Source organism: Battus philenor, unplaced genomic scaffold (genome assembly GCF_028537555.1).
Source record: "Battus philenor isolate CCGP_79_NKW_IND1 unplaced genomic scaffold, ilBatPhil1.0.hap1 SCAF_8, whole genome shotgun sequence".
Taxonomy (NCBI): Eukaryota; Metazoa; Arthropoda; class Insecta; order Lepidoptera; family Papilionidae; genus Battus; species Battus philenor.
Genome location: NW_027181748.1, coordinates 6,714,366 through 6,736,821, shown reverse-complemented (window position 1 = coordinate 6,736,821; position 22,456 = coordinate 6,714,366). Strand labels below are relative to the sequence as shown.

At 30.9% G+C, this 22,456-nt stretch overlaps 3 protein-coding genes across 4 annotated transcripts; 2 read left to right on the top strand and 1 right to left on the bottom strand.

Moving 5' to 3' along the window:
• Positions 1-798: 798 nt before the first annotated feature.
• BubR1 (Bub1-related kinase) lies at positions 799-15,626 on the top strand. 2 transcript variants are annotated; one of them, XM_068774902.1, is made up of 14 exons: positions 799-1,182; positions 1,403-1,607; positions 2,299-2,495; positions 3,120-3,375; positions 5,048-5,222; positions 5,996-6,135; positions 6,288-6,852; positions 7,603-7,790; positions 8,531-8,838; positions 9,250-11,227; positions 11,307-11,554; positions 12,634-12,730; positions 12,803-12,972; positions 14,438-15,626. In XM_068774902.1, the coding sequence occupies exons 1-14, from the start codon at positions 1,055-1,057 to the stop codon at positions 14,610-14,612; spliced, it is 4,830 nt and encodes a 1,609-aa protein (XP_068631003.1). In that variant the 5' UTR covers positions 799-1,054; the 3' UTR covers positions 14,613-15,626. The 2 variants fall into 2 exon arrangements, with proteins under 2 accessions (XP_068631003.1, XP_068631001.1); XM_068774900.1 differs by having other exon boundaries at positions 8,519-8,838.
• On the bottom strand, positions 15,404-16,919 carry wuho (tRNA (guanine-N(7)-)-methyltransferase non-catalytic subunit wuho). The gene has a single exon (XM_068774903.1). It carries the CDS (start codon positions 16,818-16,820, stop codon positions 15,714-15,716), a length of 1,107 nt encoding a protein of 368 aa, XP_068631004.1. The 5' UTR covers positions 16,821-16,919; the 3' UTR covers positions 15,404-15,713.
• Positions 16,920-18,673: 1,754 nt separating this feature from the next.
• Positions 18,674-20,280, top strand: Srp19 (signal recognition particle 19). Its single transcript, XM_068775218.1, has 4 exons — positions 18,674-18,823; positions 19,119-19,296; positions 19,940-20,079; positions 20,180-20,280. The coding sequence occupies exons 1-4, from the start codon at positions 18,768-18,770 to the stop codon at positions 20,247-20,249; spliced, it is 444 nt and encodes a 147-aa protein (XP_068631319.1). The 5' UTR covers positions 18,674-18,767; the 3' UTR covers positions 20,250-20,280.
• Positions 20,281-22,456: the final 2,176 nt, after the last annotated feature.

Below are 22,456 nucleotides of genomic sequence, written 5' to 3'. Positions count from 1 at the left end.
TTGACTGAACATTGCACTGACGGTTAATATCGGTGTTGGATACGTAAAAATAACAATAATATGTTTTTTATTGAACTATCAATTTAAATCAATACATTATATTTATTTATAATATAATGCAAAACTAAAAAAATAATGGTAGATATAAATAAGGAAATCGCCTGGTGACTAGAAGTAATTATCTCCAAGTCGCAAGATTTAACAAATTTTTATTTAAAGCAAATGCTAAAGAAGCTTGAGCAAAAATTATATAATTTAAAATGTAAAACAAATTTATTCTCGACCCCCTTTCACTTCAAAACCATGTTTTTTCATATCGATTGAAAGCTTAATAAGGCTTAGGTTTTTACGAAACTATTCCCGAAAATAAATAGCAGCTGAAAAGAAAAATCATGAGAGTTTAAGTAGAAGCCACTACTACATAAGCAAACATTGTCCGCATTAGGGTAAGTATGGTAAGACTTATCGCTACAGAGAAATGTTTTCTTTCATGAATACTTTGCTATACTACAATTGTATAATAATCAGCGCTTAAATTAAAAATCTGAATTAAAATTTCTTTTTTAAAGATACTTAATGAATATATTGAGTAAATAATATATTGCATAAAGAGATTCCAATATTTCAATAATTATCAGTTTTTTAAGATTTTCGTTATTTATGAGTTTCAAAAAAATATTTTCATTATGGACGTTTGTTAAGAACATTTAACGGCCATGCTCTTTTATAAATTCAAATCATGCCATAGAGCACTTCGTTCTAGTAACTTTGTCATTTTGATGGAGGTTGAATTCTGGTTTGGTACTTCAGTTGGTAACAGTTACTAAGATTTCTTGTATTTAACAGCTGAATCCCAATGATTACAAAATAATTTAGGTTATTTAGTTACTTCACAACAGTATTATATCTATAATTAGCGCAGTGACTGTGTTGTAAAAAGTTGCTAACACTCAGTTAATCTTCGGAATTTGTGCATGAAAAATCACATATTTGTGTTTAGCTTTTCAGTGTTTTTTCTAATGTTCTGATATCATACTTTTGTTGGACATCTACTATGGATATTGATGTCAGTAAAGAAAATATACAGCCCCTGAGAGGTGGTAGAAATCTTTTGCAGTTGGGAACTGCATTACAGGCTCAGTCTGATGTTGATGCTCAAAGGCAGCTTCAATTGCAAAAAGAGTTAGTACTTTTATATATCTACTTATATTAAGCACTATTATAATAGTTAAAAATTGAATTCCATGAGATTTACACAAAAATTCGACATGTATGCAGTGTATTTTCCATGTTTTTGTCATGTCCTTAGTTTTATGTAACTTTATAAAACATTTAGATTGTATGAAATATCGAAAGGTCCATGTTCTAATTTTGAAATCGCAATCGTTACTATTTTAAACAGGGAACATGAAACAGCTATTAGACAATATCAAGGGATGGATCCCTTGGAACCATGGTTCAACTATATCCAATGGGTTGAACAATCATACCCAAAACATGGTCATGAGGGCCACATAGACAAACTAATTAAAGATTGCTTACAATTGTTTGAGAAAGATGAAAGATATTATCAAGACAGAAGGCTTGTGAAGCTGTGGATAAAATATGTAAGTATAGACCAGCTGATCTGATTTATCTATTTACTTAAAGTTGAAAGACTGTGATAAGTATTTTGTAAACGGACAACTGCTGTGAATAAATAAGTTCTTAAATATAAGACAAATACACTTTATTTTGAAAGCTTCAAACTGCAGGACTTTATTTGTTAATATGTCTTAGTAAGTTATTGTAGATGCATCTAAATTTCATTAGGGTTACATAAAATTAGGTAAATATAAGCATCCAAATCTTTTTATGTACATGTACAATATTTTTTTCTAGTTGTTTAGCATTTTTATCTGTAACCTCTTTTTAATTTTGCATAAATTATCTCAAATTTTAATGTAATAGTTTCAAAGACATAGCCTATGTCCTCTACAAAACAGATTTTTGATTCAGATTAACACAGCCTGAAATTCAGTATCATTATGAAACACTCTCAGACATCAGAAGAAACTTTAATGTTTTGTTATTTTTTATATTGCATGTCAGTTTATATTTCAATGTACATTATTAGTTTGTATAATTTAAGTAAATGATTGTATTATACACCAGGAATTTTGTTTTAATGATCAGAATTTATCATATAATGCTTATAGTCACAAAGCAGTATTTTATCATGAAAATTTGTGGTGTTACTGCAACTGCTAACTAAATTTTAGATTTTCTATTTTAAAATGTAGATTCTGTATTCTATAGGTGGATTGTCTGTCAAATCCTTTGGAGATATACCAAAGGCTGTACAACACAGGTATTGGAGTAGAATGCTCTGAGTTTTACCGTGCCTGGGCTTGCTATTGTGAAGAGTCGGGTGATTATAAGAAAGCCAATCAAGTGTACATGTTAGGACTTCAAGCTAAGGCTCAACCTCTGGATGAGCTTGAGCAAGCACATATGTATGTATTCATGTTCTTTACATTTAATTATTTTTGAATGTCTATAAAAAATTCTGAAGTTATACACATGCATTTAACCTTTGTATATTTCAATAACTTTCTATTTTTTCAAGTAAAAATTAAAATATACATCAGTGTTTTAGTCTTTAGTTTTTTATCTTTATTGCATCTATAGATTGTTGGTTCTTCACAAAATTTAAAGAATAATATAAATGCTTTTACAATATTTATGCTTAAACAAGTATCATATACATCATGTATCATGTACCTGCAGTATGAAATTTATGCAACAAGATTCATTTATATTTGGATATTATTCAGGAGTGAAAATTGTTACAGAATGTGGCATCATAAACAAAACACTTCATTGAAAATTGTTTCTAGTATAATTAATATTGGACTTTACAACAGATTTCACAACACCATTTGACCTCATAATTTATCAAATGCTTGCTAAGCTTAAATGTTGACATCTATTTTTTCTAACCTCAAATTGCTTAAAAGAGTAAAAATTCTTTTAACCATTTACCTACATTTGTTAATGTTATATTTCTTGAGGATTTAAATATTTCTTAAACCCATTATTGACAAAAAAAAATGTAATAAGTAATGATTGTATTTTAGGAACTTCCAGTTATTCTTTGCCCAAAGAATGTTACATGATGATTCTCCAACTAAAAGAAAAGCAGCTTCAGCTCTAGCTGAAACCAGGATGGCTTTAACTTCACTGAAGACTTTTAAGAGAAGGAATATTGCCAATGTACCAGTACAAAGAATTGGCGAAAATGTTAGAAGTGTGTTGCCAGGAATGGTGAGACAACAGTCAGGAAATCCTGACAGGAGATTGCCCAATTCAAACTTCTTGGTGAATGTGTATGAGGTATTCATGAATTTAACTTATTACTATAAATAAATTAACATCAAGCAACAATTATGTGATGGCACAGGCATTAGTTAACTCAATTAAATTAATAAAAAAAAAAACTTTTAGATTGCTTAAAAACGAATACCATTTTCTTTTTAAAAAAATAGATGGAATTAGAGATCATTAACCTATCTTGGTGACTTTTTAATCTTGCAAATATGTTATGTAACAGCTCAAGTCAGAAAGAGAGTTCTGGGAGAGCTTTCAAGCTTATAACAGGTATAGACTTAGTGCCTTCAGCACTCTGCCATCTCAATCCCAATAGAAGCCAACAGAAAAATTGACTTAAATGTTTCTAATTTACCACTAACAATAAAATAATTATTAACTATAATATAATAATAATTAATAAATATACATTAAGCAACTTTGGATTAACCAGTTTTTCATGCTAAATCAAATATGCTAATCCATGTTAAGTGATTGAAACAGATACAATTTTTTCTTATTATTTCTTGTGGTACCAATGTTTTGGTAATTATAATACTAACAAACTACTTAACTAACAAAACCACATCTTTTGGTGCATATTTTATAAAAGCTTAGGATTTTATTGTAAATTTTATAAACAGAACATGTTTTAAATACAATGGAATTTCTTATCCTTCACATGGGATAATTTTATTTTGGTAGCTACAAGAAAACTTCATACTTTTCATATCTCTTTTTGTTTATTTATCCTACTACAAAACATGATGAAATGACTTTTATTAATGTGAAAATTATGGCAATACATAGTCAATATATATAAGAAAACATGGTTGCTGTATATGCATGTACACATGGTTAGCACTCCAAATTTGTTTAAGCTTATTAAACCTTTCTGTCTAGTATGTCATAACATTAGTAACTCCTTTGTAAACCTTTACAATAAACAATCCCATAATACCTGAGATAAATCAATATTGTAGTTAGCCTTAACATGGGAGCGCAATTGTAAGGTTTTGATAATTGAAGAAACTGTAGTTTTAAGCAGAGCTTTCAATTACTCTGGGTCAGGTACCAGATCTATGTTTAATTAAAGGTCCACAGGCATTTAAATACAATTTTGGCCTTCTCACATAGAAGAGCCCAATCATGATTTATAAAGTTTTGATTATTTTGCGAAATGTGTTATTGTAATGCAATTTTAATTAATCATGTTTAGATAATGTTACTCTTTTCATAAAGGTACCCAAAAAATTTGTGCCATTACTTCCGTTATTAATATTTAGCTCCATTATAAAGATGTATCACATGAATCAATACTGTGAGTGCTGATAGGAACTTCATTGAGGCTTGGCTAACAATATACATAATTTTAAAAAAAGTTCATCAAAACAACTATGATTGATGATATGACATGATGAATGATTGTCTCTAGCCACTGTATAAAATAAAAGTTTGTGAAGATTACATAAATCTGACAGTACCTTTACTTTCTTCTCAGATCATGGTGTGTTTAAAACTCCATGCCTTTATTTTTAGTTCAGAGATATCACTATAGAGGTGTTCAATTCAATACTAGTTTACATCCAATTGTGCTTTCCAGCCACTCTTCTCTTTATAAACACAATTCATTGCATAATTGTTTTGAAATGAAAGATAAAGAAAGAAAATATATAATAGTGTATTTTTTCTCTCTAAGGATACTCCCTCTACATCACATGCTACAATTCCTGTAGCTGAAGATCCTGGTCCAGCTTCTTTAGTCCAGGCTTGCAGTAATGTCGAAAATGAGAAAGAAGTTGGAATATGGACAAATTCTAAGACCAAAATGGTACATACCAATGTTGTACCCCATCAACCACTTCCATTTACACGTAAGGATTTCGTTTTATTTATCAAAACATTAGTTAACATAGAGATAATATTGCATAGGATACTTAAACAGAATTTGCAGATTTTGTTAAATGAAGTATATTACTTTAGCACTTTTCTACTGTAACAGCAATCAACTTGTGACACCAATGGTACACAGTTGGTTTACAACCGCCTTGTTTGTAAAAGCTAATTAAAATACATAAATCTATTAATCAAGTCCGCCTTAAAATTCATAATTATTAGAGTAACTAAAAAAGTTTAGAGACAAATAATAATCTGGTACAATTATATTTTAACTCTTATTTTTTTATATTTTCATCATGATCTAGTACAGGCAGGATAAACTACACATTTTATATTATTTCTTCATTTGACCCATTCACACATTATTTCACCATAATTAAAAAGTAAGAAATTTTCTTTTATCAACAAATCATTAATAAAACGACTATCAATAATCATACTGGATTAATCGTTCAAATAGATAATTACTATGAATTTAGTTTAAATATAATGCAAATTTTATGTTTAGGTTTGTTCATGCTTATATAAGGAGAATTTTTAAACAATGAGCAACATTAAATATCTTCAACATTTCATTAAATAAAATATAAATCATTTGTGTCACTCTTGTATTAATTTTAATAGTTGTATGGTATAACATCAAAACTTATAAAACATTTGGATTCTTACAAAATACTAATAAAAATTTGTCTATGTGTATTTATATACTGTTTATAATCAATTTATAAAAAAAATTGACTTTGCATAGCTTATGAAGATGAGGATGATGCCCTGAAACTACCAGCGAATCACTTGCCTTATTGTGTGGATGACATAACCTTTAATGTGCCTCTTTGTGTACCTGACCCTGCAGACCCAACGAAATTCCCTTGTTATAATAAGTCACAGGTAATTGAATTTTATATTATTAAACACGGAACGTACGATATTCCTCGCGTGCTATTACCAGAAAATTATGTGGATCTTGGCAGTTTTTTGTTGACTTATGAAAAGTTTTTTTTTATAATAAGATAATTTACAATTTAAACATAATTTTGCAGGTATATGTTAGTGGCTTAGAAATAGAATACAGCTTAGAAGAAATAAGATCAAGGAAGTACAATCTGGAAAGAAGAACAAAGACTGCAAATGTAGAAAATATAGAGATACAACAAAATTACAATGTGAATGAGGCTATTGCACAATGTAGTGCTTTAGAAACATTAGCAAATTGTGCTTTGGACACTGAACAAGAACATTTAGGGCAACTAATACCATTATCAATTCCATCACTCCAAAATGTCACCAAAGTAACAAATATGCATTCACCGGGTGAACCCAAAGTCTTAGTCAACTTGGATTCAAAAGAATTGAGTGAGCATGCCGCCAAAAGAATTGATGAAAGTCAAAAAACATCAACTTCATCATCAGACAAAGAAAATCAAGTAGAGAAATCTAATAATTGTCCCGATAACTTACCTGCAACTGCTGACAATGGTGGTAACTTTGGCAAGGCTAACTTGATGGAGGAATTCAATAAAAGCTTGTTGGGCAACCTGATTGATGATGTTACTGTCAATACTAAGGAAGCAAGATGGGAGCTGAGAAACTTATTTACTGATAACGGTATTTTCATTTTACACCTATAAATTTAAACTGTAACAGACACAGTGGCGTACCTAGAACTTTTGCCGCCCGGGGCGATCTCCATTTTGCCGCCCTTTCTATTATATGTCAATCAAATAGTGGTTTTTGATTTAAAAAAATATTGATATATCACTTCAAAGTAATCATATAAACTTTTCAAAAGAAATGACATTTATAAACTGACATCAAAAAATTTTAGTTAGGAAAAATTGCCGAACAAAGTCGTAAAGATCCTTTTACGAATTCAACGAATTTTAATGAATACAATAAAATAAAATTATTATCTTGTTCTTGAATTAGAATCCCAAAATTTACACTAAAATGCATTTATATACACCTAGCAATAATATTCGAAATCATAAATTTAATCATAATTTATATAAATCAAATATTAAACTTATAATAATCATTTATTATTCAAGAAAGAAAATAAATTTTAAATGAAAAAGTTGCTTTTTACAACTATAAATAAATATAAAAAATGCCGCCCCTAGGTAAGTGCCGCCCGGTGCGGACCGCACCTACCGCCCCCCCCTAGGTACGCCACTGAACAGACATAAATATAAAATGAAAACCTGGTAGAACACATCAATCCTTGGGGTATATCCTTCCAGTTTAAGATGAATACTATTTTTACTGTTCAATATATAACTTGCACTCAATTTATAGCTGTCTTGCACAATTAAGATCAGAGAAAGTTATTTTTTTTACAAAATCATATTTTTTTAGAGCCTACAATGGTACAGCCCGTACAACAGTTTGAGGTGCCAAAGTTCGACATCCATGAAGACAGATCCATGACTATGGCATTAAATACAAAAAAAAACTTAGAGATTCCTGATATGAGAGGTGTGCCAGAGGACAAAGAAAATGCTAATAACTTTACCCCGCCAACTGCTATTCATGTTCCACAACAGGTTGGTTTAATTAAACTAGATGAGTTTTGAAAAAAAAACGTATTTTTATCAAATTTCTCACAAATATTTCATACCTAAGTCCTTGCTTTTTATTCCCTCCAATATAAAATGATAATTGTTAAGGCCAAATTAAACAAAATCAAAAGGACTTAAATTTTATAATATGGACTTGATACTAAATTTGTTAGCATAACAGAAACACATAATATGAAAAATAATTAAAAATATTTTATCATCTCAATTATAAATATCCAAAACATGCATAAGTATTGTTACAAATTAGCTATGTTATTTGATTAACCATGTATTTTTCTTTAATCTTTTATTATGACATTGATAATGTGAATCCTTCTTTATCAAATATGATTTCACTATGTGGTTATATTCCTTTGACCTTCTACAAGCATAGAAAGGCGTACGGTTTTTTAAACTTAAAAAATGCTAGACATCGTATTCATATAGATTAGATCATTTTAGATAGTTGCGTTATACATTTTTCAATGACCAGAACATTAACTACCATTGGAAATTTGGTTACAAAATTGATATGGATGCTTAATACCTTTGGGTGATTACAATGGATGAATTAATACTTGTAGGAAGTATCATACCTGCAAACTGTTATTAACTGCGGGAGAGTCTTTCATAGCTATGGAATGCTTGTAGAATTGTACAAATAGATTTATATGTGATCTTTTAACACAATTTAAAAATTATGTAAATAACAGTCACAATTTCAGGTGAATAAAACTACATATTATGAAGAGCCTTCCTGCACACAAATGTTCAATTTCAACATAAAAGATGCAAGCACTCCCAATATGTCCCAGTTTAAGAAACCCATAAGCTCTATAGACCAGTCAACTAAGTATCCGTCGGTGCCAAAATTTAGTATGGACGAAAGTGTTATTGAACAATCAGATCAAGGTATGGGAAAAAGGGAAGATTTTACAAGGCATCTACCCGTGGATCCACATGCAACAGTTGATAACCAAGGAACAACCACGGGACTCTCTGTTATAATGGAAGCCACAAGAGAATATAATAGGTATAAATATTTAACATTTCTGTTTCTCTTTAAACATAAACCATGTTGTAAATAATAGCTTTAAAAAGAATTTTATCAAAAAGAAGAAAATCAAAGATCATTAATTTTCTCAGTGATAACTGTGGCTTACTTTACCATATATCTCATAATATTTAGGGCATTAACTTTGTTAGTGAGTGAATGTTTAAACATTTTTTGGATACATAAGATTTCTTATGTCCTTGATATAAAGTTACAGTTAAACTTATATTTTCTATCCAGAATCTTTGATGTCTTAATATCAATTTGTTCAAACTTGTTTTGAGCTATGATTAAAAAAAACTTTTTTGTTACAAAAACTACACATTTTTTTTAAAAACAGTAACGAAATAATTTATTACTATTTACTAATATGGATATTGAAAATTTCAGCAAATCAGGTTCAAGCTCATCAGGCCAGTCAATAAGAACTAATTTTACAGGATATACAACAAATTTCGATTCTATTTATAATAATCATAATGATCCAGCTCAGCAAAGTACTGCCTCCAAACGAAATTCGGTATCCAACCAACCAAGACTTGTTAATGGACAATTCTCTCGAATATATACACAAAAACGAGATTCCCAAGACAATAAACCCGTACCGTCGTCCACTTCAGTGCCTTATCATTCTCATGATCATCAGTATCAGAAACCAGTTCCTCCTAATTACAATGGATTCACACCTCAAAGATCAATGCATCAATATCCGCAAGGTTTTAACTACAATCAGTCCACATATAGCAACCAAGTGTTGGCACAACAACCACAAAACTTTCAAAGTCCCAATCAAAATTCATATCATAGCCCCCAGCCCACTGGTATGCAGAGCCCTCATGAAATCAATGCACCTGTTCCACCTGGATTCCACAGTCCTACATACACCAACCAAATGGGTTATCACAGCCCTGGGCAGTCCATGATGAGTCCTCAGCATGGATATGCGGGCAGACAAGAATTTCATTACCCCAACCAACAAGAAAGACAACATATATATGCTAATCAAATTCAACAATCAGGTGTTTTTCAAAGCCCTCCTCATCAACCCCAGTATCAAAACCAACAATACTATCAGAGATCTACACAACCTACAAACCAATTTAATCAACAGAACTATCACGGAATGCATAGCCAGTATAGTAGTACAAGTGTTTATCCCAATCCTAACAACTCTAATAATCCGAACTATAGTGCAGTACAAACCTCATACAGACCCAAACAAATAGAAAATAACTCCCCAGGATATGCCATAGCTAACAATCAATTGACAAACAATCAATCATTTCAAATATATCAAAGTCCACAGAGTGCCCAAAGTAATTACAGAAATTCCAAAATACATACAAGTATGACGCATTTAACTGAAATGCGACAAGAAACTCCAACCAATGTAACACCTAAAATACAAGAACATTTGGAAACAGAATCACAAATTGTAACCAATAATAGTCCACAATCCAAAAGTTCACGAAAGAGTCCTTCGTCGACTTTAAGAACCGTCAGACATGATCAACCTAATGTTAAAAATTGTCAAAGCCCAAATGACATTGGATTTTCAAATCAATTTCTTAATTTTATTTCTAATCGAAATGAACCGAAGGATAACGCCAACACTCCTAAGTTTACAAATAGTCCCAGTATTTCACAAAAAATGCATAAAAATTTATATGTTTCAAGCCCTGAACAGGCACAAATACCTCCTTCTGGTATGTCTGACTCAGATAGCAAAGATGGCATGACAACTGCACAGTCTGCCACACCTATCCAATCAGCTAAAATATCCCATAGTACTGAAAAACATAAAGATATTTCAAAACGACAACTTGACTTTGAACATAGGGTAGAGATCCAATCCGAGGATAGCAGGGACTCTGTCAGCAAAGACAGTCGAATTTCATCAGTATACTCTAGGCAATCAGACTTCCAGTCTGATGGGTATGGAATGGATGTGGACAGCGAGAATTCCATGGAATGTGCTGCATTTAAATCTACGCACTCAATATCCTTAGTGGAAACTAGTGATATCCCAAGACCTGCCGATATAGATTTTCCGTCGCCTATCGATCCATTTAATAAAAAGCTTATTTCTTCTTTGTTAGAGTATGTTAAGTTTCCTAATAAGACTCATGCAGAAGGATATATCGAGGTTCGATCGGTCCCAAAATTGCAATTAGCTACTATGATAAGTGTTGGCAATAATAAATTTTCTATTGAAAAACAATTGGGGAAAGGAAATTATGGAGCAGTGTTTTTATGTATGGATTTGCATAGTAACAAATCAGTGGCTGTGAAATATCAAAAACCTAGTCGTCCATGGGAGTTTTATATTTGTCAAGAGATTAAAGCTAGGATAAAAGATCCATTTATGGTGAGTATAAATGTGAGTTAATAATTACATACAGCTTTACTTACCCTTGTTAAACTATTAAACTAATTGTATGTTTCAGCTTCCTGGATACATGGATATAACTACTGCATTCTTAGGTGACAATGCAAGCCTATTTGTATCAGAGTATTCTAAATATGGATCTCTCTTGGATGTTGCTAACAAAGTTAGAATTGCTACCTCAAAATGTATTAATGAATTTATTGTTATCCTATTGACATCCGAAATTTTATCTATAGTCCATTATCTACATAAGGCCCAGATTATTCACGCGGACATTAAGCCGGATAATTTCTTGCTTATGAAAATGTAAGTGCATTATTTCAAGTATTTTGTGAAAATTTTATTCAAAGGTAATAGTTAATGTTTTTTTTATGCATGCAACATATATCCAGTGGCATTTACATAGTACAAATCACATGCCACAAATAAAACTATGCTTTTTGTGAAATATAGTTTTAAGAGGTACATTGGTTTTAAAGGCTCATCTTATTTGTGTATATAGCAGTTGCATATAACACTGATTCCACTTTATAGGTTTAGGTAATTAACTGAAAGTAAACAAGATTCAAATATTAAACCTAATATATTACCAACAATCTTACGTGCAAGTACCATAAACTTTTTAAAAAAAGCAATGGACTATGTTGTCAAATTGTTGGCAATGACAAAATAAGATGGTATGATTTAACATAGAATCCTGGTTGACAACTGTTTTATTCGACGTGTAACAAAATACCATGGCGAATTATGAATTGTTGTCTATTGCGGGTATATTTTATTTGCATGTAATTTATTAATTTTCTTATTTATGAAGTGTAACTTCAATACAATTCGCTATAAGGCATTCTGTACAAGCCATCCCACCTTGTTTAAAGTTTATTGACTATTCAATTGTCATAATGTTGTTAACACATTGTGTTGTGATCTAAAGCTGGGTCAGTTACTTCTTCCTCGGAGAAGGAAATCTTAAACATATTTAATTAAGTAGAACAAATGTGACCCAAATACCTGGCCTCTCAAGAATAATGCAGTTATATCTTGTGTATTATAATTTGATTTCACAATAAAATATTTACTGCCACTGAAAATACCAAGCTTGAGATTTAAATCTTGTTTATATCTAGTTAAGTTCCTAAAACTCTGTAGTGATTACTTTGTGTGTAATTATGTACTCTCTACTGTATTTCATTAAAATGATTTAGTGTAAACAAAATATGTTAATACACATATAGAACATAGAGGTTCTATGAAAAAATGTAAGTCTTAGTGGCTTTCTCATGACTGAGGTTTGCTTTCACATGTGTCAATCTTTCCTACAATTTTTTTCCAGGTATCCTTTATCTTTTTATGTTTATGTGTTTTGAATTCTTTAAAATGATTTACAGTCCCACTCAAGAATGGAGGACACCATCCCTGCAGTTAATAGACTTTGGGTGTGCCATTGACATGTCACTTTATCCAGAAGGGACATCATTTAGAGAGGTCAGTTTTTTTATTTTGAGTTTTTTCTTAAATAAATTATTCATTTCACTAAAATTTAATTTTCGCTTTTAGTTAATTGCTACAGAAGGATTTACATGTACTGAGATGAGAGAAGGTAAACCATGGACCTATCAGACTGATTTATACTGCTTAGCTGGTACAATACATGTTATTTTAATGGGCAGTTACATGAAGGTTGTGAGTCGTCTTGGACAATGGAATATTGACAAAAAATTACCAAGGTAATATTTTTATGTACCATTTATTTAATACATTTTTATAGCATGATATAAATATCAAAATATCATTTTCATACATAAATTTGTTCTTTAGGAACATATTGCTACATATGAGATGTTCTTCCTTAATAAAGTGATTGGATTTTTTCAAGACGTTCAATGTGGTTGATCATGTTCTGTTTCTACAGAAGCTAGAGTATGCTGGAATTTGTGATTCCCTATTAAGATGGTGCGAGTCATATCTTTAAAATTATAAACTCCAAAAACCAATACATTGATGTTTTAAAATTATAAAGAATTATCAACAAACTAAATATATAATTTGCTTTCAAAGAGATATTGCCAGTATAAATAGCTGGTGTTTCAGAAATGAAATTTTTATAAATATCTGTACAATACCCGGCGATAAATATTGCACATCACCCTTTGGAAAGAGACAATCGGCTAATTTGGGCTTTGTAGAGCATTATCTTTGTCGCACGAAATACAAACTATGTGGGACAGAGATAATGCTCTATGAAGCCGAAATTAGCCAATTGTCTCTTTCCAAGGTCGATGTGCAATATTTATCTCCGATAAATGTTTTCGCTTAAAATTGAAAGAAAAAGGTAGTGTTATTGCCCTCATATTAAAAATAATTTGCCCATAAATGTAGTCTCAAGCATGAATGATTTAGATGTTATAGTCAACACAAAGTTAGATTTTCTCGAACATCATAATAAGATAACAAAGAAAGCAGCAAGTCTAACTGATTTTGCATTACAACCAACCAAATTCTTTAAGGATCTTGTGATGTCAAAATATATTGCACATATCCTAAGATAAAGGAACTCCAGATACAGTTTCTGCATTATTTGTCCTATGCAAACAACGAACTGTTGTATGCATGGTTACAAGTCTAGACTTGTCTATTTAGAAATAAATTCTCTCAAAAGTAGAGAATGCTAGGTAGCAGTTGCAAATTTTCTACAAAAGTTAGTTAATGGTTATATTGTCAATATTACCATTGTGCTCATTTGCTAATGAAATTTAACTTTGCTAAGCCACATTTGAATAGCCATCTGAATAACAGTGAGTGAAGGTCAACATTATGGAGTCAGCCTTAAGGAGAACCAATTAGGGTCACAACTCATGAAAGTAGAATATGTATACATATGTTCCCAAAATACTTAAAGAAAAAAGTCAGGAATATTAACCTCCATCTAAATTCTTTCATTTTGAAATAATCTCAATGTAATTTAGTTTCTATTTTACATTTTCTTGCATGTAGTGTTCACTTTTAGAAACTTATTTACCAAGTTTTTTTTCTTGTGTGTAAAGTACACACTTTAGTTATAGTTTATATAACGTTTATAAAAACTATAAATAAAGTGTGTACTGTTTATAGTTTAAAGTTTAATGAACCTATATAAAAATACAAGATTACTTGTTTGCCTATTTTGTACCTAATATTTTTTTTAAATTTCAGGTATATGAAGGTCAGTTTATGGGATAAAATTTTCACAACTTTACTTAATGTCCAAGATTGCAATAATTTGCCGGATTTGATGGATCTCAAGAATGAAGTGGATAGTGTTTTGAGTAATATAGATAACCTTGGCTCACTACTTCGAAACTTTGCCAATGTCCTTAAGTCTAGATAAAAAGTTCTAAAGACCCAGATTGTATTTATTGCATTTAGTTGTAGTTATAATTGTAAAAATTGGACACATGATGTATTTTTAACTATAAAAAAATACAATAACATTGGATGGATTTTATGACATCTGTGCTGGGTCTTATATTGGTCTTGTAATAATAATAAGAAGAAAAGCAATAATATCAGGATATATAGTCGTGAAGCTACTTTGTTGTATTTTAGTTAAACTTGTGATATAGAAACATTTAGTTTTCTGTTAGTTTATATGCAGATGTGGCTTAGACTCCTGTTGTAGTATGAATGATTTATCTGTGGCTTTCTAAAATCTCTGCAACATTACTTACTATCAAATCACTGTTTAAATGAAAATATAATAAATGTTTGGAGCTTGTAATTTAAAATATTATTACAAAGGGAGGTGAACTATTATATGACAATATATTTAATTGTACATATTGTAATTAAATTTTAATATAATAAATTTGTTGAAAATTTATAACATGGATTCAAAAATTAATGTTTCTTGTTTAAACCCATTGAGAGGCTTTTTAGGAGCAGATGGATTAAGATATTTCTGGTAAAATGAAAGCAACAAAATTTATTCTAAAATAATTTTTAAGCTTAATATAATAATTTAAAACATTTGTTCAAGATTTTTAATAAGACATAAAATGACTAAGTTTATTTTTAAATAATCTAACAATTACAAAAGAATTTATTTCTGAAATATCATTTAGGAAATTATTATTTTAATGCTCTATTACCATTGTAAACATTGGAGTGACACAGTTCAATTGTTCATACTATAGCCTAATGATAAGAAATTACTTTGATTTCATTTATTTTTGTACAACTCATAAGACTTGCACACTTCATATTTTTTTTTGTTTGAGATGTAATTAAAAATAAACAACTACTTGGTTAAAAATCTTTTATTGTCATGTAACAAGATATTAGATTTTAAGGTATTCTTTTCTTTTTTCTTTATGCTATATTAGGTGGCCTCTTGTTTATGTAACAGTAACAATATAATTTGTAATTTGATTCCCAGTTTTATTTCAAATACATAATGGATTGTTTAATGTTGTGAATTGTATTTTATTGGTTAGGCTTTGTTCAGTCTTAGCTTTTTTCTTTCTTGATATTCTTGTACATTGTCAAATTTTCTTTTGTACAAAAGTTTTATATCTTTACTTTCTTCTCTTGAACTTTCTTTTCTACTATCCTGTAATGCAATAGATTCGGCAAGACCGAAACATATGTTTGCTTTTTCATATTGAAGCTTATAAATCTCAACTGTTCCTTTTATATCATAATACACAAATAAAGATGTGCCATTGAGTGTTAAGGAAGTCGGAAATTGATCAATATCCAAACTTTGTAGTAATTTATGTTCAAAAAGTTCATTGTCTGTGCTTAAGCTATAAAAAAGTATTTTTTTAAAACTGAAAACAGTTACAGCTATGACACTACATGATTCATTGACTTTACTAATGGCATAATGAACTATGGGTAAAGCATTAACTTCAACACCTTCTTCAACCATAACTTTGGCAAAGTTATTTTTTAAACTCTCATCATTTATATCAAGAAATGTGTCAATACTATAACACAGTTTTCCTACTTCATAATTCCAACATTTAATAGTCCCATCACCTGATGTGCTTGTTAAATACTTAACATTATGAGGTAATAATTCTAAATTATTAACAAATTCTGTGTGACCAAGACAATAGGTTTGTATATTATAAGTGTTCGGGTAACAAGACACCTTTATTTTTTCATCTCTATCACAGGATATTATGAATTTACAGTCATCTGTTTGTAAGATATTCAGTAATAAACTCAAATGTCCTAACAACTTGATACCATTACTTTCCTTTGTGATATCGTATGATAATACGTCTCCAGTTTTGTCGGCCACGAATATTTGGTCACATTTAACCGAAAATCTTATTTTGCTCGCACTTCTCGGCAGAATGTACTTTTTAGTATTTTCGAGTGTAGGCCAGTCGTACACAATAAGCTGTTTCGATATTAAAGTTAGTATCGCTATATGCTTACAGTCAGATGCAATAATAATGTCAAAAATTCTATCGTTTGCATCTTCCGAAATCACATCGATACCTGTGTGCTTTGAATAATCATAACAGTTTATATGTAAGCCGTTTGCCACTGCAATTAAATTATCACTCACTGCGATAGAAGACATTGTTACTTAAACAAATAAAGTTTGATATTATTGGTATTTTCTTACATATTAACACAATGCCGTATAATATAACATTTTATTACGGTTTTTTAACCTCCAAACAGGCGTCTGTCACATGTGAATGACATTACCAATTAACTTGCCACTTCCATGGGTTTCTTTAATGAAAAAAGCAGTTAATAGTAAATATAGTATCCATATAACTGTATTATATGTAAATTTCGGTTAATTTCACAAGGCAAAATATGGTAGATTTACAGTAAATTAAAAAAAACATATATTTTTATGATCATTAAGGATCAAATAAAAAGAGGGACTAACCGTCCATTAGTGAGGATTGTATAAGTATTTTATTCTGCTCATAAATCACTCCTAATAATTTATTTTTCCATACCTCAGAACAGATGCTTCGAAAACATCTGTTCTAATTAAACAACAATTTAATTTTTATTTAAGTAACAATAAGCTTGTTAAGTCCAACTTCGAGAAAGTGATCGCTTGCCGAATCCAACTTAGATGAAGTGTTCCGAAACATCTTTTCGTCTAAGATACTACAGTGAGTGAAAATGTAGATCTTTTACCAACGTGTTGCCGGTGATGACTTATGGATTTGAGACGTAAGCAACCATACGGTTAGCTATAACCTTATAATAAAACTCAAGGTTACCCAAAGAACAAAAGTCAGAGCTATATTCGGAGTTTCGCTGCGAGATCGAATTAGAAATGAGATCTGCAGAAAAACTAAGGCCATCGACGTAACTCAATGAATTGCTGGTCTGAAGTGGCAGTAGGCGCGACACAACGCTGTGCAAACGATAGTGGCTGCGGACAATATGTTGTCGAGTCACGATCGTGAACCAGTGTTTGAGACGTGGGTAGTCCCCCACTGGACGGATGGACGACATAGTTAAGGTCGCGGGGAGTACCTGGGTGCGGGCGGTTGAAGACCAGTCATCGTGGCGATCTTTGAGGAAGACCTATGCCTTGCAGTGGGAGTCTATCGGCTAAAAAAAATAATATACTAATATTATCAACAAGTCTATAATGATTTGAAAGTACGTAACAAGTGAAATCGTATTTCTTTGTTAATTTAATAACTTTCTTTTCAAAGCTTGAATTATTATTTCTCAACGGCAAATGAGTTTTACCCATTAATATTTACAGCTTTGCCATATGGGATTTGATTTAGGTGGAAGAGGACTGAGGATGCTTGACCTACACCTCTTAGAGCAAGTAACTCGGGGACTTTCTCAGGAGCTTCGGTTCAAGATGCACTATTTATTTCAACGGGTAGAAGGCCGTCCAGCACCCGTCCAGATCGCTATAGCGTACGTTTGATGGTGTGGAAGTTCGGCAAGAGTTGTTAATTGAAATAAGTTTAGCATTCCGATTCGTGAGTGCCCGGGACGAAACAACTTCTCGGCTGGTTATTATTATTGGATTTGTAGGAGCTACATTACGTTATCGTCATCGGCTTATCGAAAAGGAGAATTCAACAGAGATATAATTCTTGATATACATCGGGCGAAAGAGAGCGTTCGACTTGTGATTGGTTTTAAATCGGTATAAATATGTACTAAGCTAGAACAATTCTACGTCGGACTTCGAGTTGTTTTCACCTGCATGATCTACCGATTATTGAGAAAATTTCCACAACTACTACTTCGGAAAATCGTTGTATTTAATGAAATAGTTACGACGTAAATTCCACTGCACCTGTCATTCATAAAGGATAGCTGTTTATTGGCGTGATTTTGCAGTAGTTCATTCTGGTCTACGTGGAAAAATTGAAAAACAAGATACTTTATGTACACTGACTGGGAAAAATAGAAAATGTTTGTTGGTAATGATTGTGTACTGTCAACGTCAAATTGATACTCCACAACATTTTGTCCAAGAGTATACCTATAAATTCAATACATTTCTTTTAATATTTTATATTTCCTCATGGCGAATATGATAAGATCTTGGAATCCAGAGAAAAAGCATAGCGATGTTGAAAGGTATACTTAATTATATAAGTTCAACCATCGTTTTAGTTTGTGCTGACGTTGATGATGTTGATATTCCATCAAACTTGATGTGACATTATTTAAAGTTTCTAAAATAAAATAGTTAAAAAGTTCAAATAATACTTCACAAAGTTAATATTTAAGTTTATTACTCTATGAAATTTTTACCGTTTATATTAACAGTTGGCTTTAATTTTTAAAGAAATTTTGAAAAAAATTTCTGTAGTATTCATATAAAAAGTATTAATATCATAATCATGTATCCAAAATGTTTAAATGATTACAGGTGGATTTGTATTTACCCTGCATACATAAATAGTAAAAAGACTCTCGCTGAGGGCCGTAGGTTACCAAAATCTTCTTGTGTTGAAAATCCAACCCATCAAGAGATCAGAGATGTGTTATTGGCTACTGGCCTCCGTGTGGGTGTTGAGAATAAGTTATATCCAAGGGAGAGAAGTAAGGTACTTATATGAATTTTTGATTATTTTACAGCAATGTTACATAGGTGTAACCTAATATTTAAAATATAAAATTTAAAGAAAACTGTGTTTAGGGATCCAAACCCTAGACAGTAGTATTTAAAATCTTTACAAGTGATGTTATTTTTATCCTCGTTTTTTATCACAGGAATAGTATAGCATTTTAGACATTTTTTAAATTTTCCTTTAAGAATAGCACTAAAAATAGAATGTGTATTGTAATGAGAAAGATTGAAAAAATAAAAAAAATGTTATTTGTGGAACTGCTTGTTAACAATTTTTAATTAAAATTATTTTACTTGTGGTCATGTTGTGATTTAATTATTTTTATGAAAATTTTATACTTACTGTGCACTTTTTATAAATGTAACATACAAAAGGCCTATAGTAAAGAGTTTTAATTTGCTGTGTATTGTAATCAATTCTGAAAAATGCAAAAAAATACTTAGTATTTCATTACTGTACATTCAGTTAGGAATAAGCAACATTTTTCTGCTTTTATTTTTGACAATGCAATACTCTTTGTACCAAGTGATTTGTTAGCCTCTGTAAAACAGTGTGTAGTTGCAAATATTAAGATATAAAAATCTTTCTACATGTTAAAATTGGTTTCTTATTATTCTAGGAAATATTGTACAGAGGGAGAATTCGAATTCAAATAAAAAATGATGATGGCACTCCAGTTAAACCTGAATTTGAAACAAGGGAATCAGTCATGAAGTATATCGGAGAATCAATTCCTAAGCTAAAGACTCGTCAAAATAGGTATGTTCAATTATTGTATAACCTTGTAGTTTCATGCCTATTACAATTTCTTCATAAATAGGTCATTTTTTATTGTTTTTTTCTAATGTTAATTTTTCAGACCAGTAGATCAGCAGCCACAAACAACTCAAACAAATGTTAAGAGCAAAGGTAAAAAAGGCCGACGATAATTATGTTTCTTAAAAATAAAAATGTTTTATAATATACTTTGTTTTATTCAAAAGTAGTTTATTATTAAAGTTTATGAAGATTACAGGTACAAATAAATTATTCAAAGATATGTATGTGTCATTCCTTGATTTTGATCCCAGTCAAGTATGTGAATTATCAAAGTTTTTAATGTTCACCAATAGATACAGAAGAAATATCTAAATTAAGAAAAGTGTATCATTGGACCACAAATTAGAATAGTGTGCAATATTTTCTATTTCATCTTTGGCCCTAAGGCAGACCCAATCAAATGCATGTCTCAGCAGTGATATTAAAAAAGCTAACATGTAATAAAATTTATATACAGATGTAATACAGAATAAAATTACCGTTTTTCATTACAGTAGCTTTTCTTTTCTATCACAGTACTTAAATATTTTTAATGTTGCAACGAAAAAAATAATTTCATTTGTTTATATATGCTATTTATTTATTATAATCAGTGCACCAACAGCACATTCTAAAGCATTAACAAACCAATATAAATAATAAAAATGTTATTACTTATTCTATGAGCATTAAGTATAAATAACATAACAATTATTAAGGAAGACAATTGAGAACTATATGCATGTAAAGTTTTCCAACTGTTCTTAGTGAAATTATGTTTTTTTTTTCATACCATTAATTTCCCAAACTTTCTCAGCAATTTGCGCCATATAATGTTTTATTAATGTAAATGGTTACTCAAGACATACTGCCTTATTCAGGAAACCTAGCAATTTTGTTTTTTTTTTTTTAATTTTAATATAGATTGTTTTTTAATTTTATTTTTGTTTTCATATATGCAGCTGTGATTTCATTGCTTTTTTTTATAGACTGCATAATTTTATTATAGTAAAGATAGTTTGAATTAAGTGTGTATAAGAATAGCTTTTTCTGTTAGTTTATTTTCTCCATTGACATCTCTGGCCATGCTATAACCGTCAAAAATTGTCACCATGGCCGTTTTGTTTTTTAATGGTGTGATTGTGTCAAAAGGCAAGCTTGGCGTTATTGCTTCATCTGCTCTACGAAGTTTTTTATTTTCTGGGGTATTTGCGCCATTTCTGTCAAGGAGTTGTTTATGACTGGTGTCAGGGAGTGGGACATGGTGGTGGCTTTCTTCATAATTTTTGTGGGTAGTTGTTGGCTTTGTGGTTTCGGTCTCATCTTTGACTGCATGTCGTAATCCTGAGTGAATGTTTGGTAGAGGTATTGTGCTTTTTGTTTCGTATCTTCCAGTTTCGAATTTATCTTCTCCCTTAGGTATATCGACGATTGGTCTAAATTCCTCGGAGCCGTTTTCCTTTTTATATACGGTATCAATCGCTGATGATCTAACATCTGAATTTCGGGTATCAATTCTTTTTCGGGATATTCTCTGGAAGAATCTATTGCTACTTGCATAGTCTCGTGAAGTACCGATGGGATGTTCCTCATAATATTCTGTAGAGGACGCATTTTCTCCGCCTCCGGTATCACGTTCATTATCTCCATTATCCCCGGAGATATATCTTTCAATGCTTCCGTAATTTGCGGAGCTGCCTCCCGCATTGATTCCATTATGGTTTCGCCTACGGCTAGAGGTATTTCCTGTAAGTAATACGGGTATGTTCTTATTCCGTTTGAAACCGCGGATGTTACTAGCGGCAGTATGATCGGTCGAGGTGGTGGTAGTCTCGGTAAAGGCGAAAGTCTCGATGTTATTCGGGACCTCAGTGGGAAAAGTCGTGGCAAGAGTAATTGACGTTTTACGCGGCTTAAGTTTTTTGGTGACTGGATTTGATTTACTTCCGCAACTACATTCTGGGTTGACAAGTTCATTGGTATGATAATGCTTCTTTTTGCGATTTTTCCTTTTAATCTTAAAGGAATCGCTTGTATCTGGACTGAGAATATTATCAAACAACATACTAAGACTTTTAAGTAGTGGTATGTATTTATGATTGAAAACTTCATCGTTGTGCCTCGCATTTTGTGCTGTTTTGATTCTGAGTTTATTTCGTAATCTCTGTTGCCGTTTCAACCGTTTTGGTTTAAGAGGTTTAATAATTTTAAAAGCCTTTCTGTAAATAACAGGTTTGTCCTTAGTAGCTGCCGAATGTTCTGTGAATTAAAATAGTTTGTATAAGAAATAAAAAGTAAAAAAGACGAAGCAAGTATGATATAAAATAATTACCTTTTA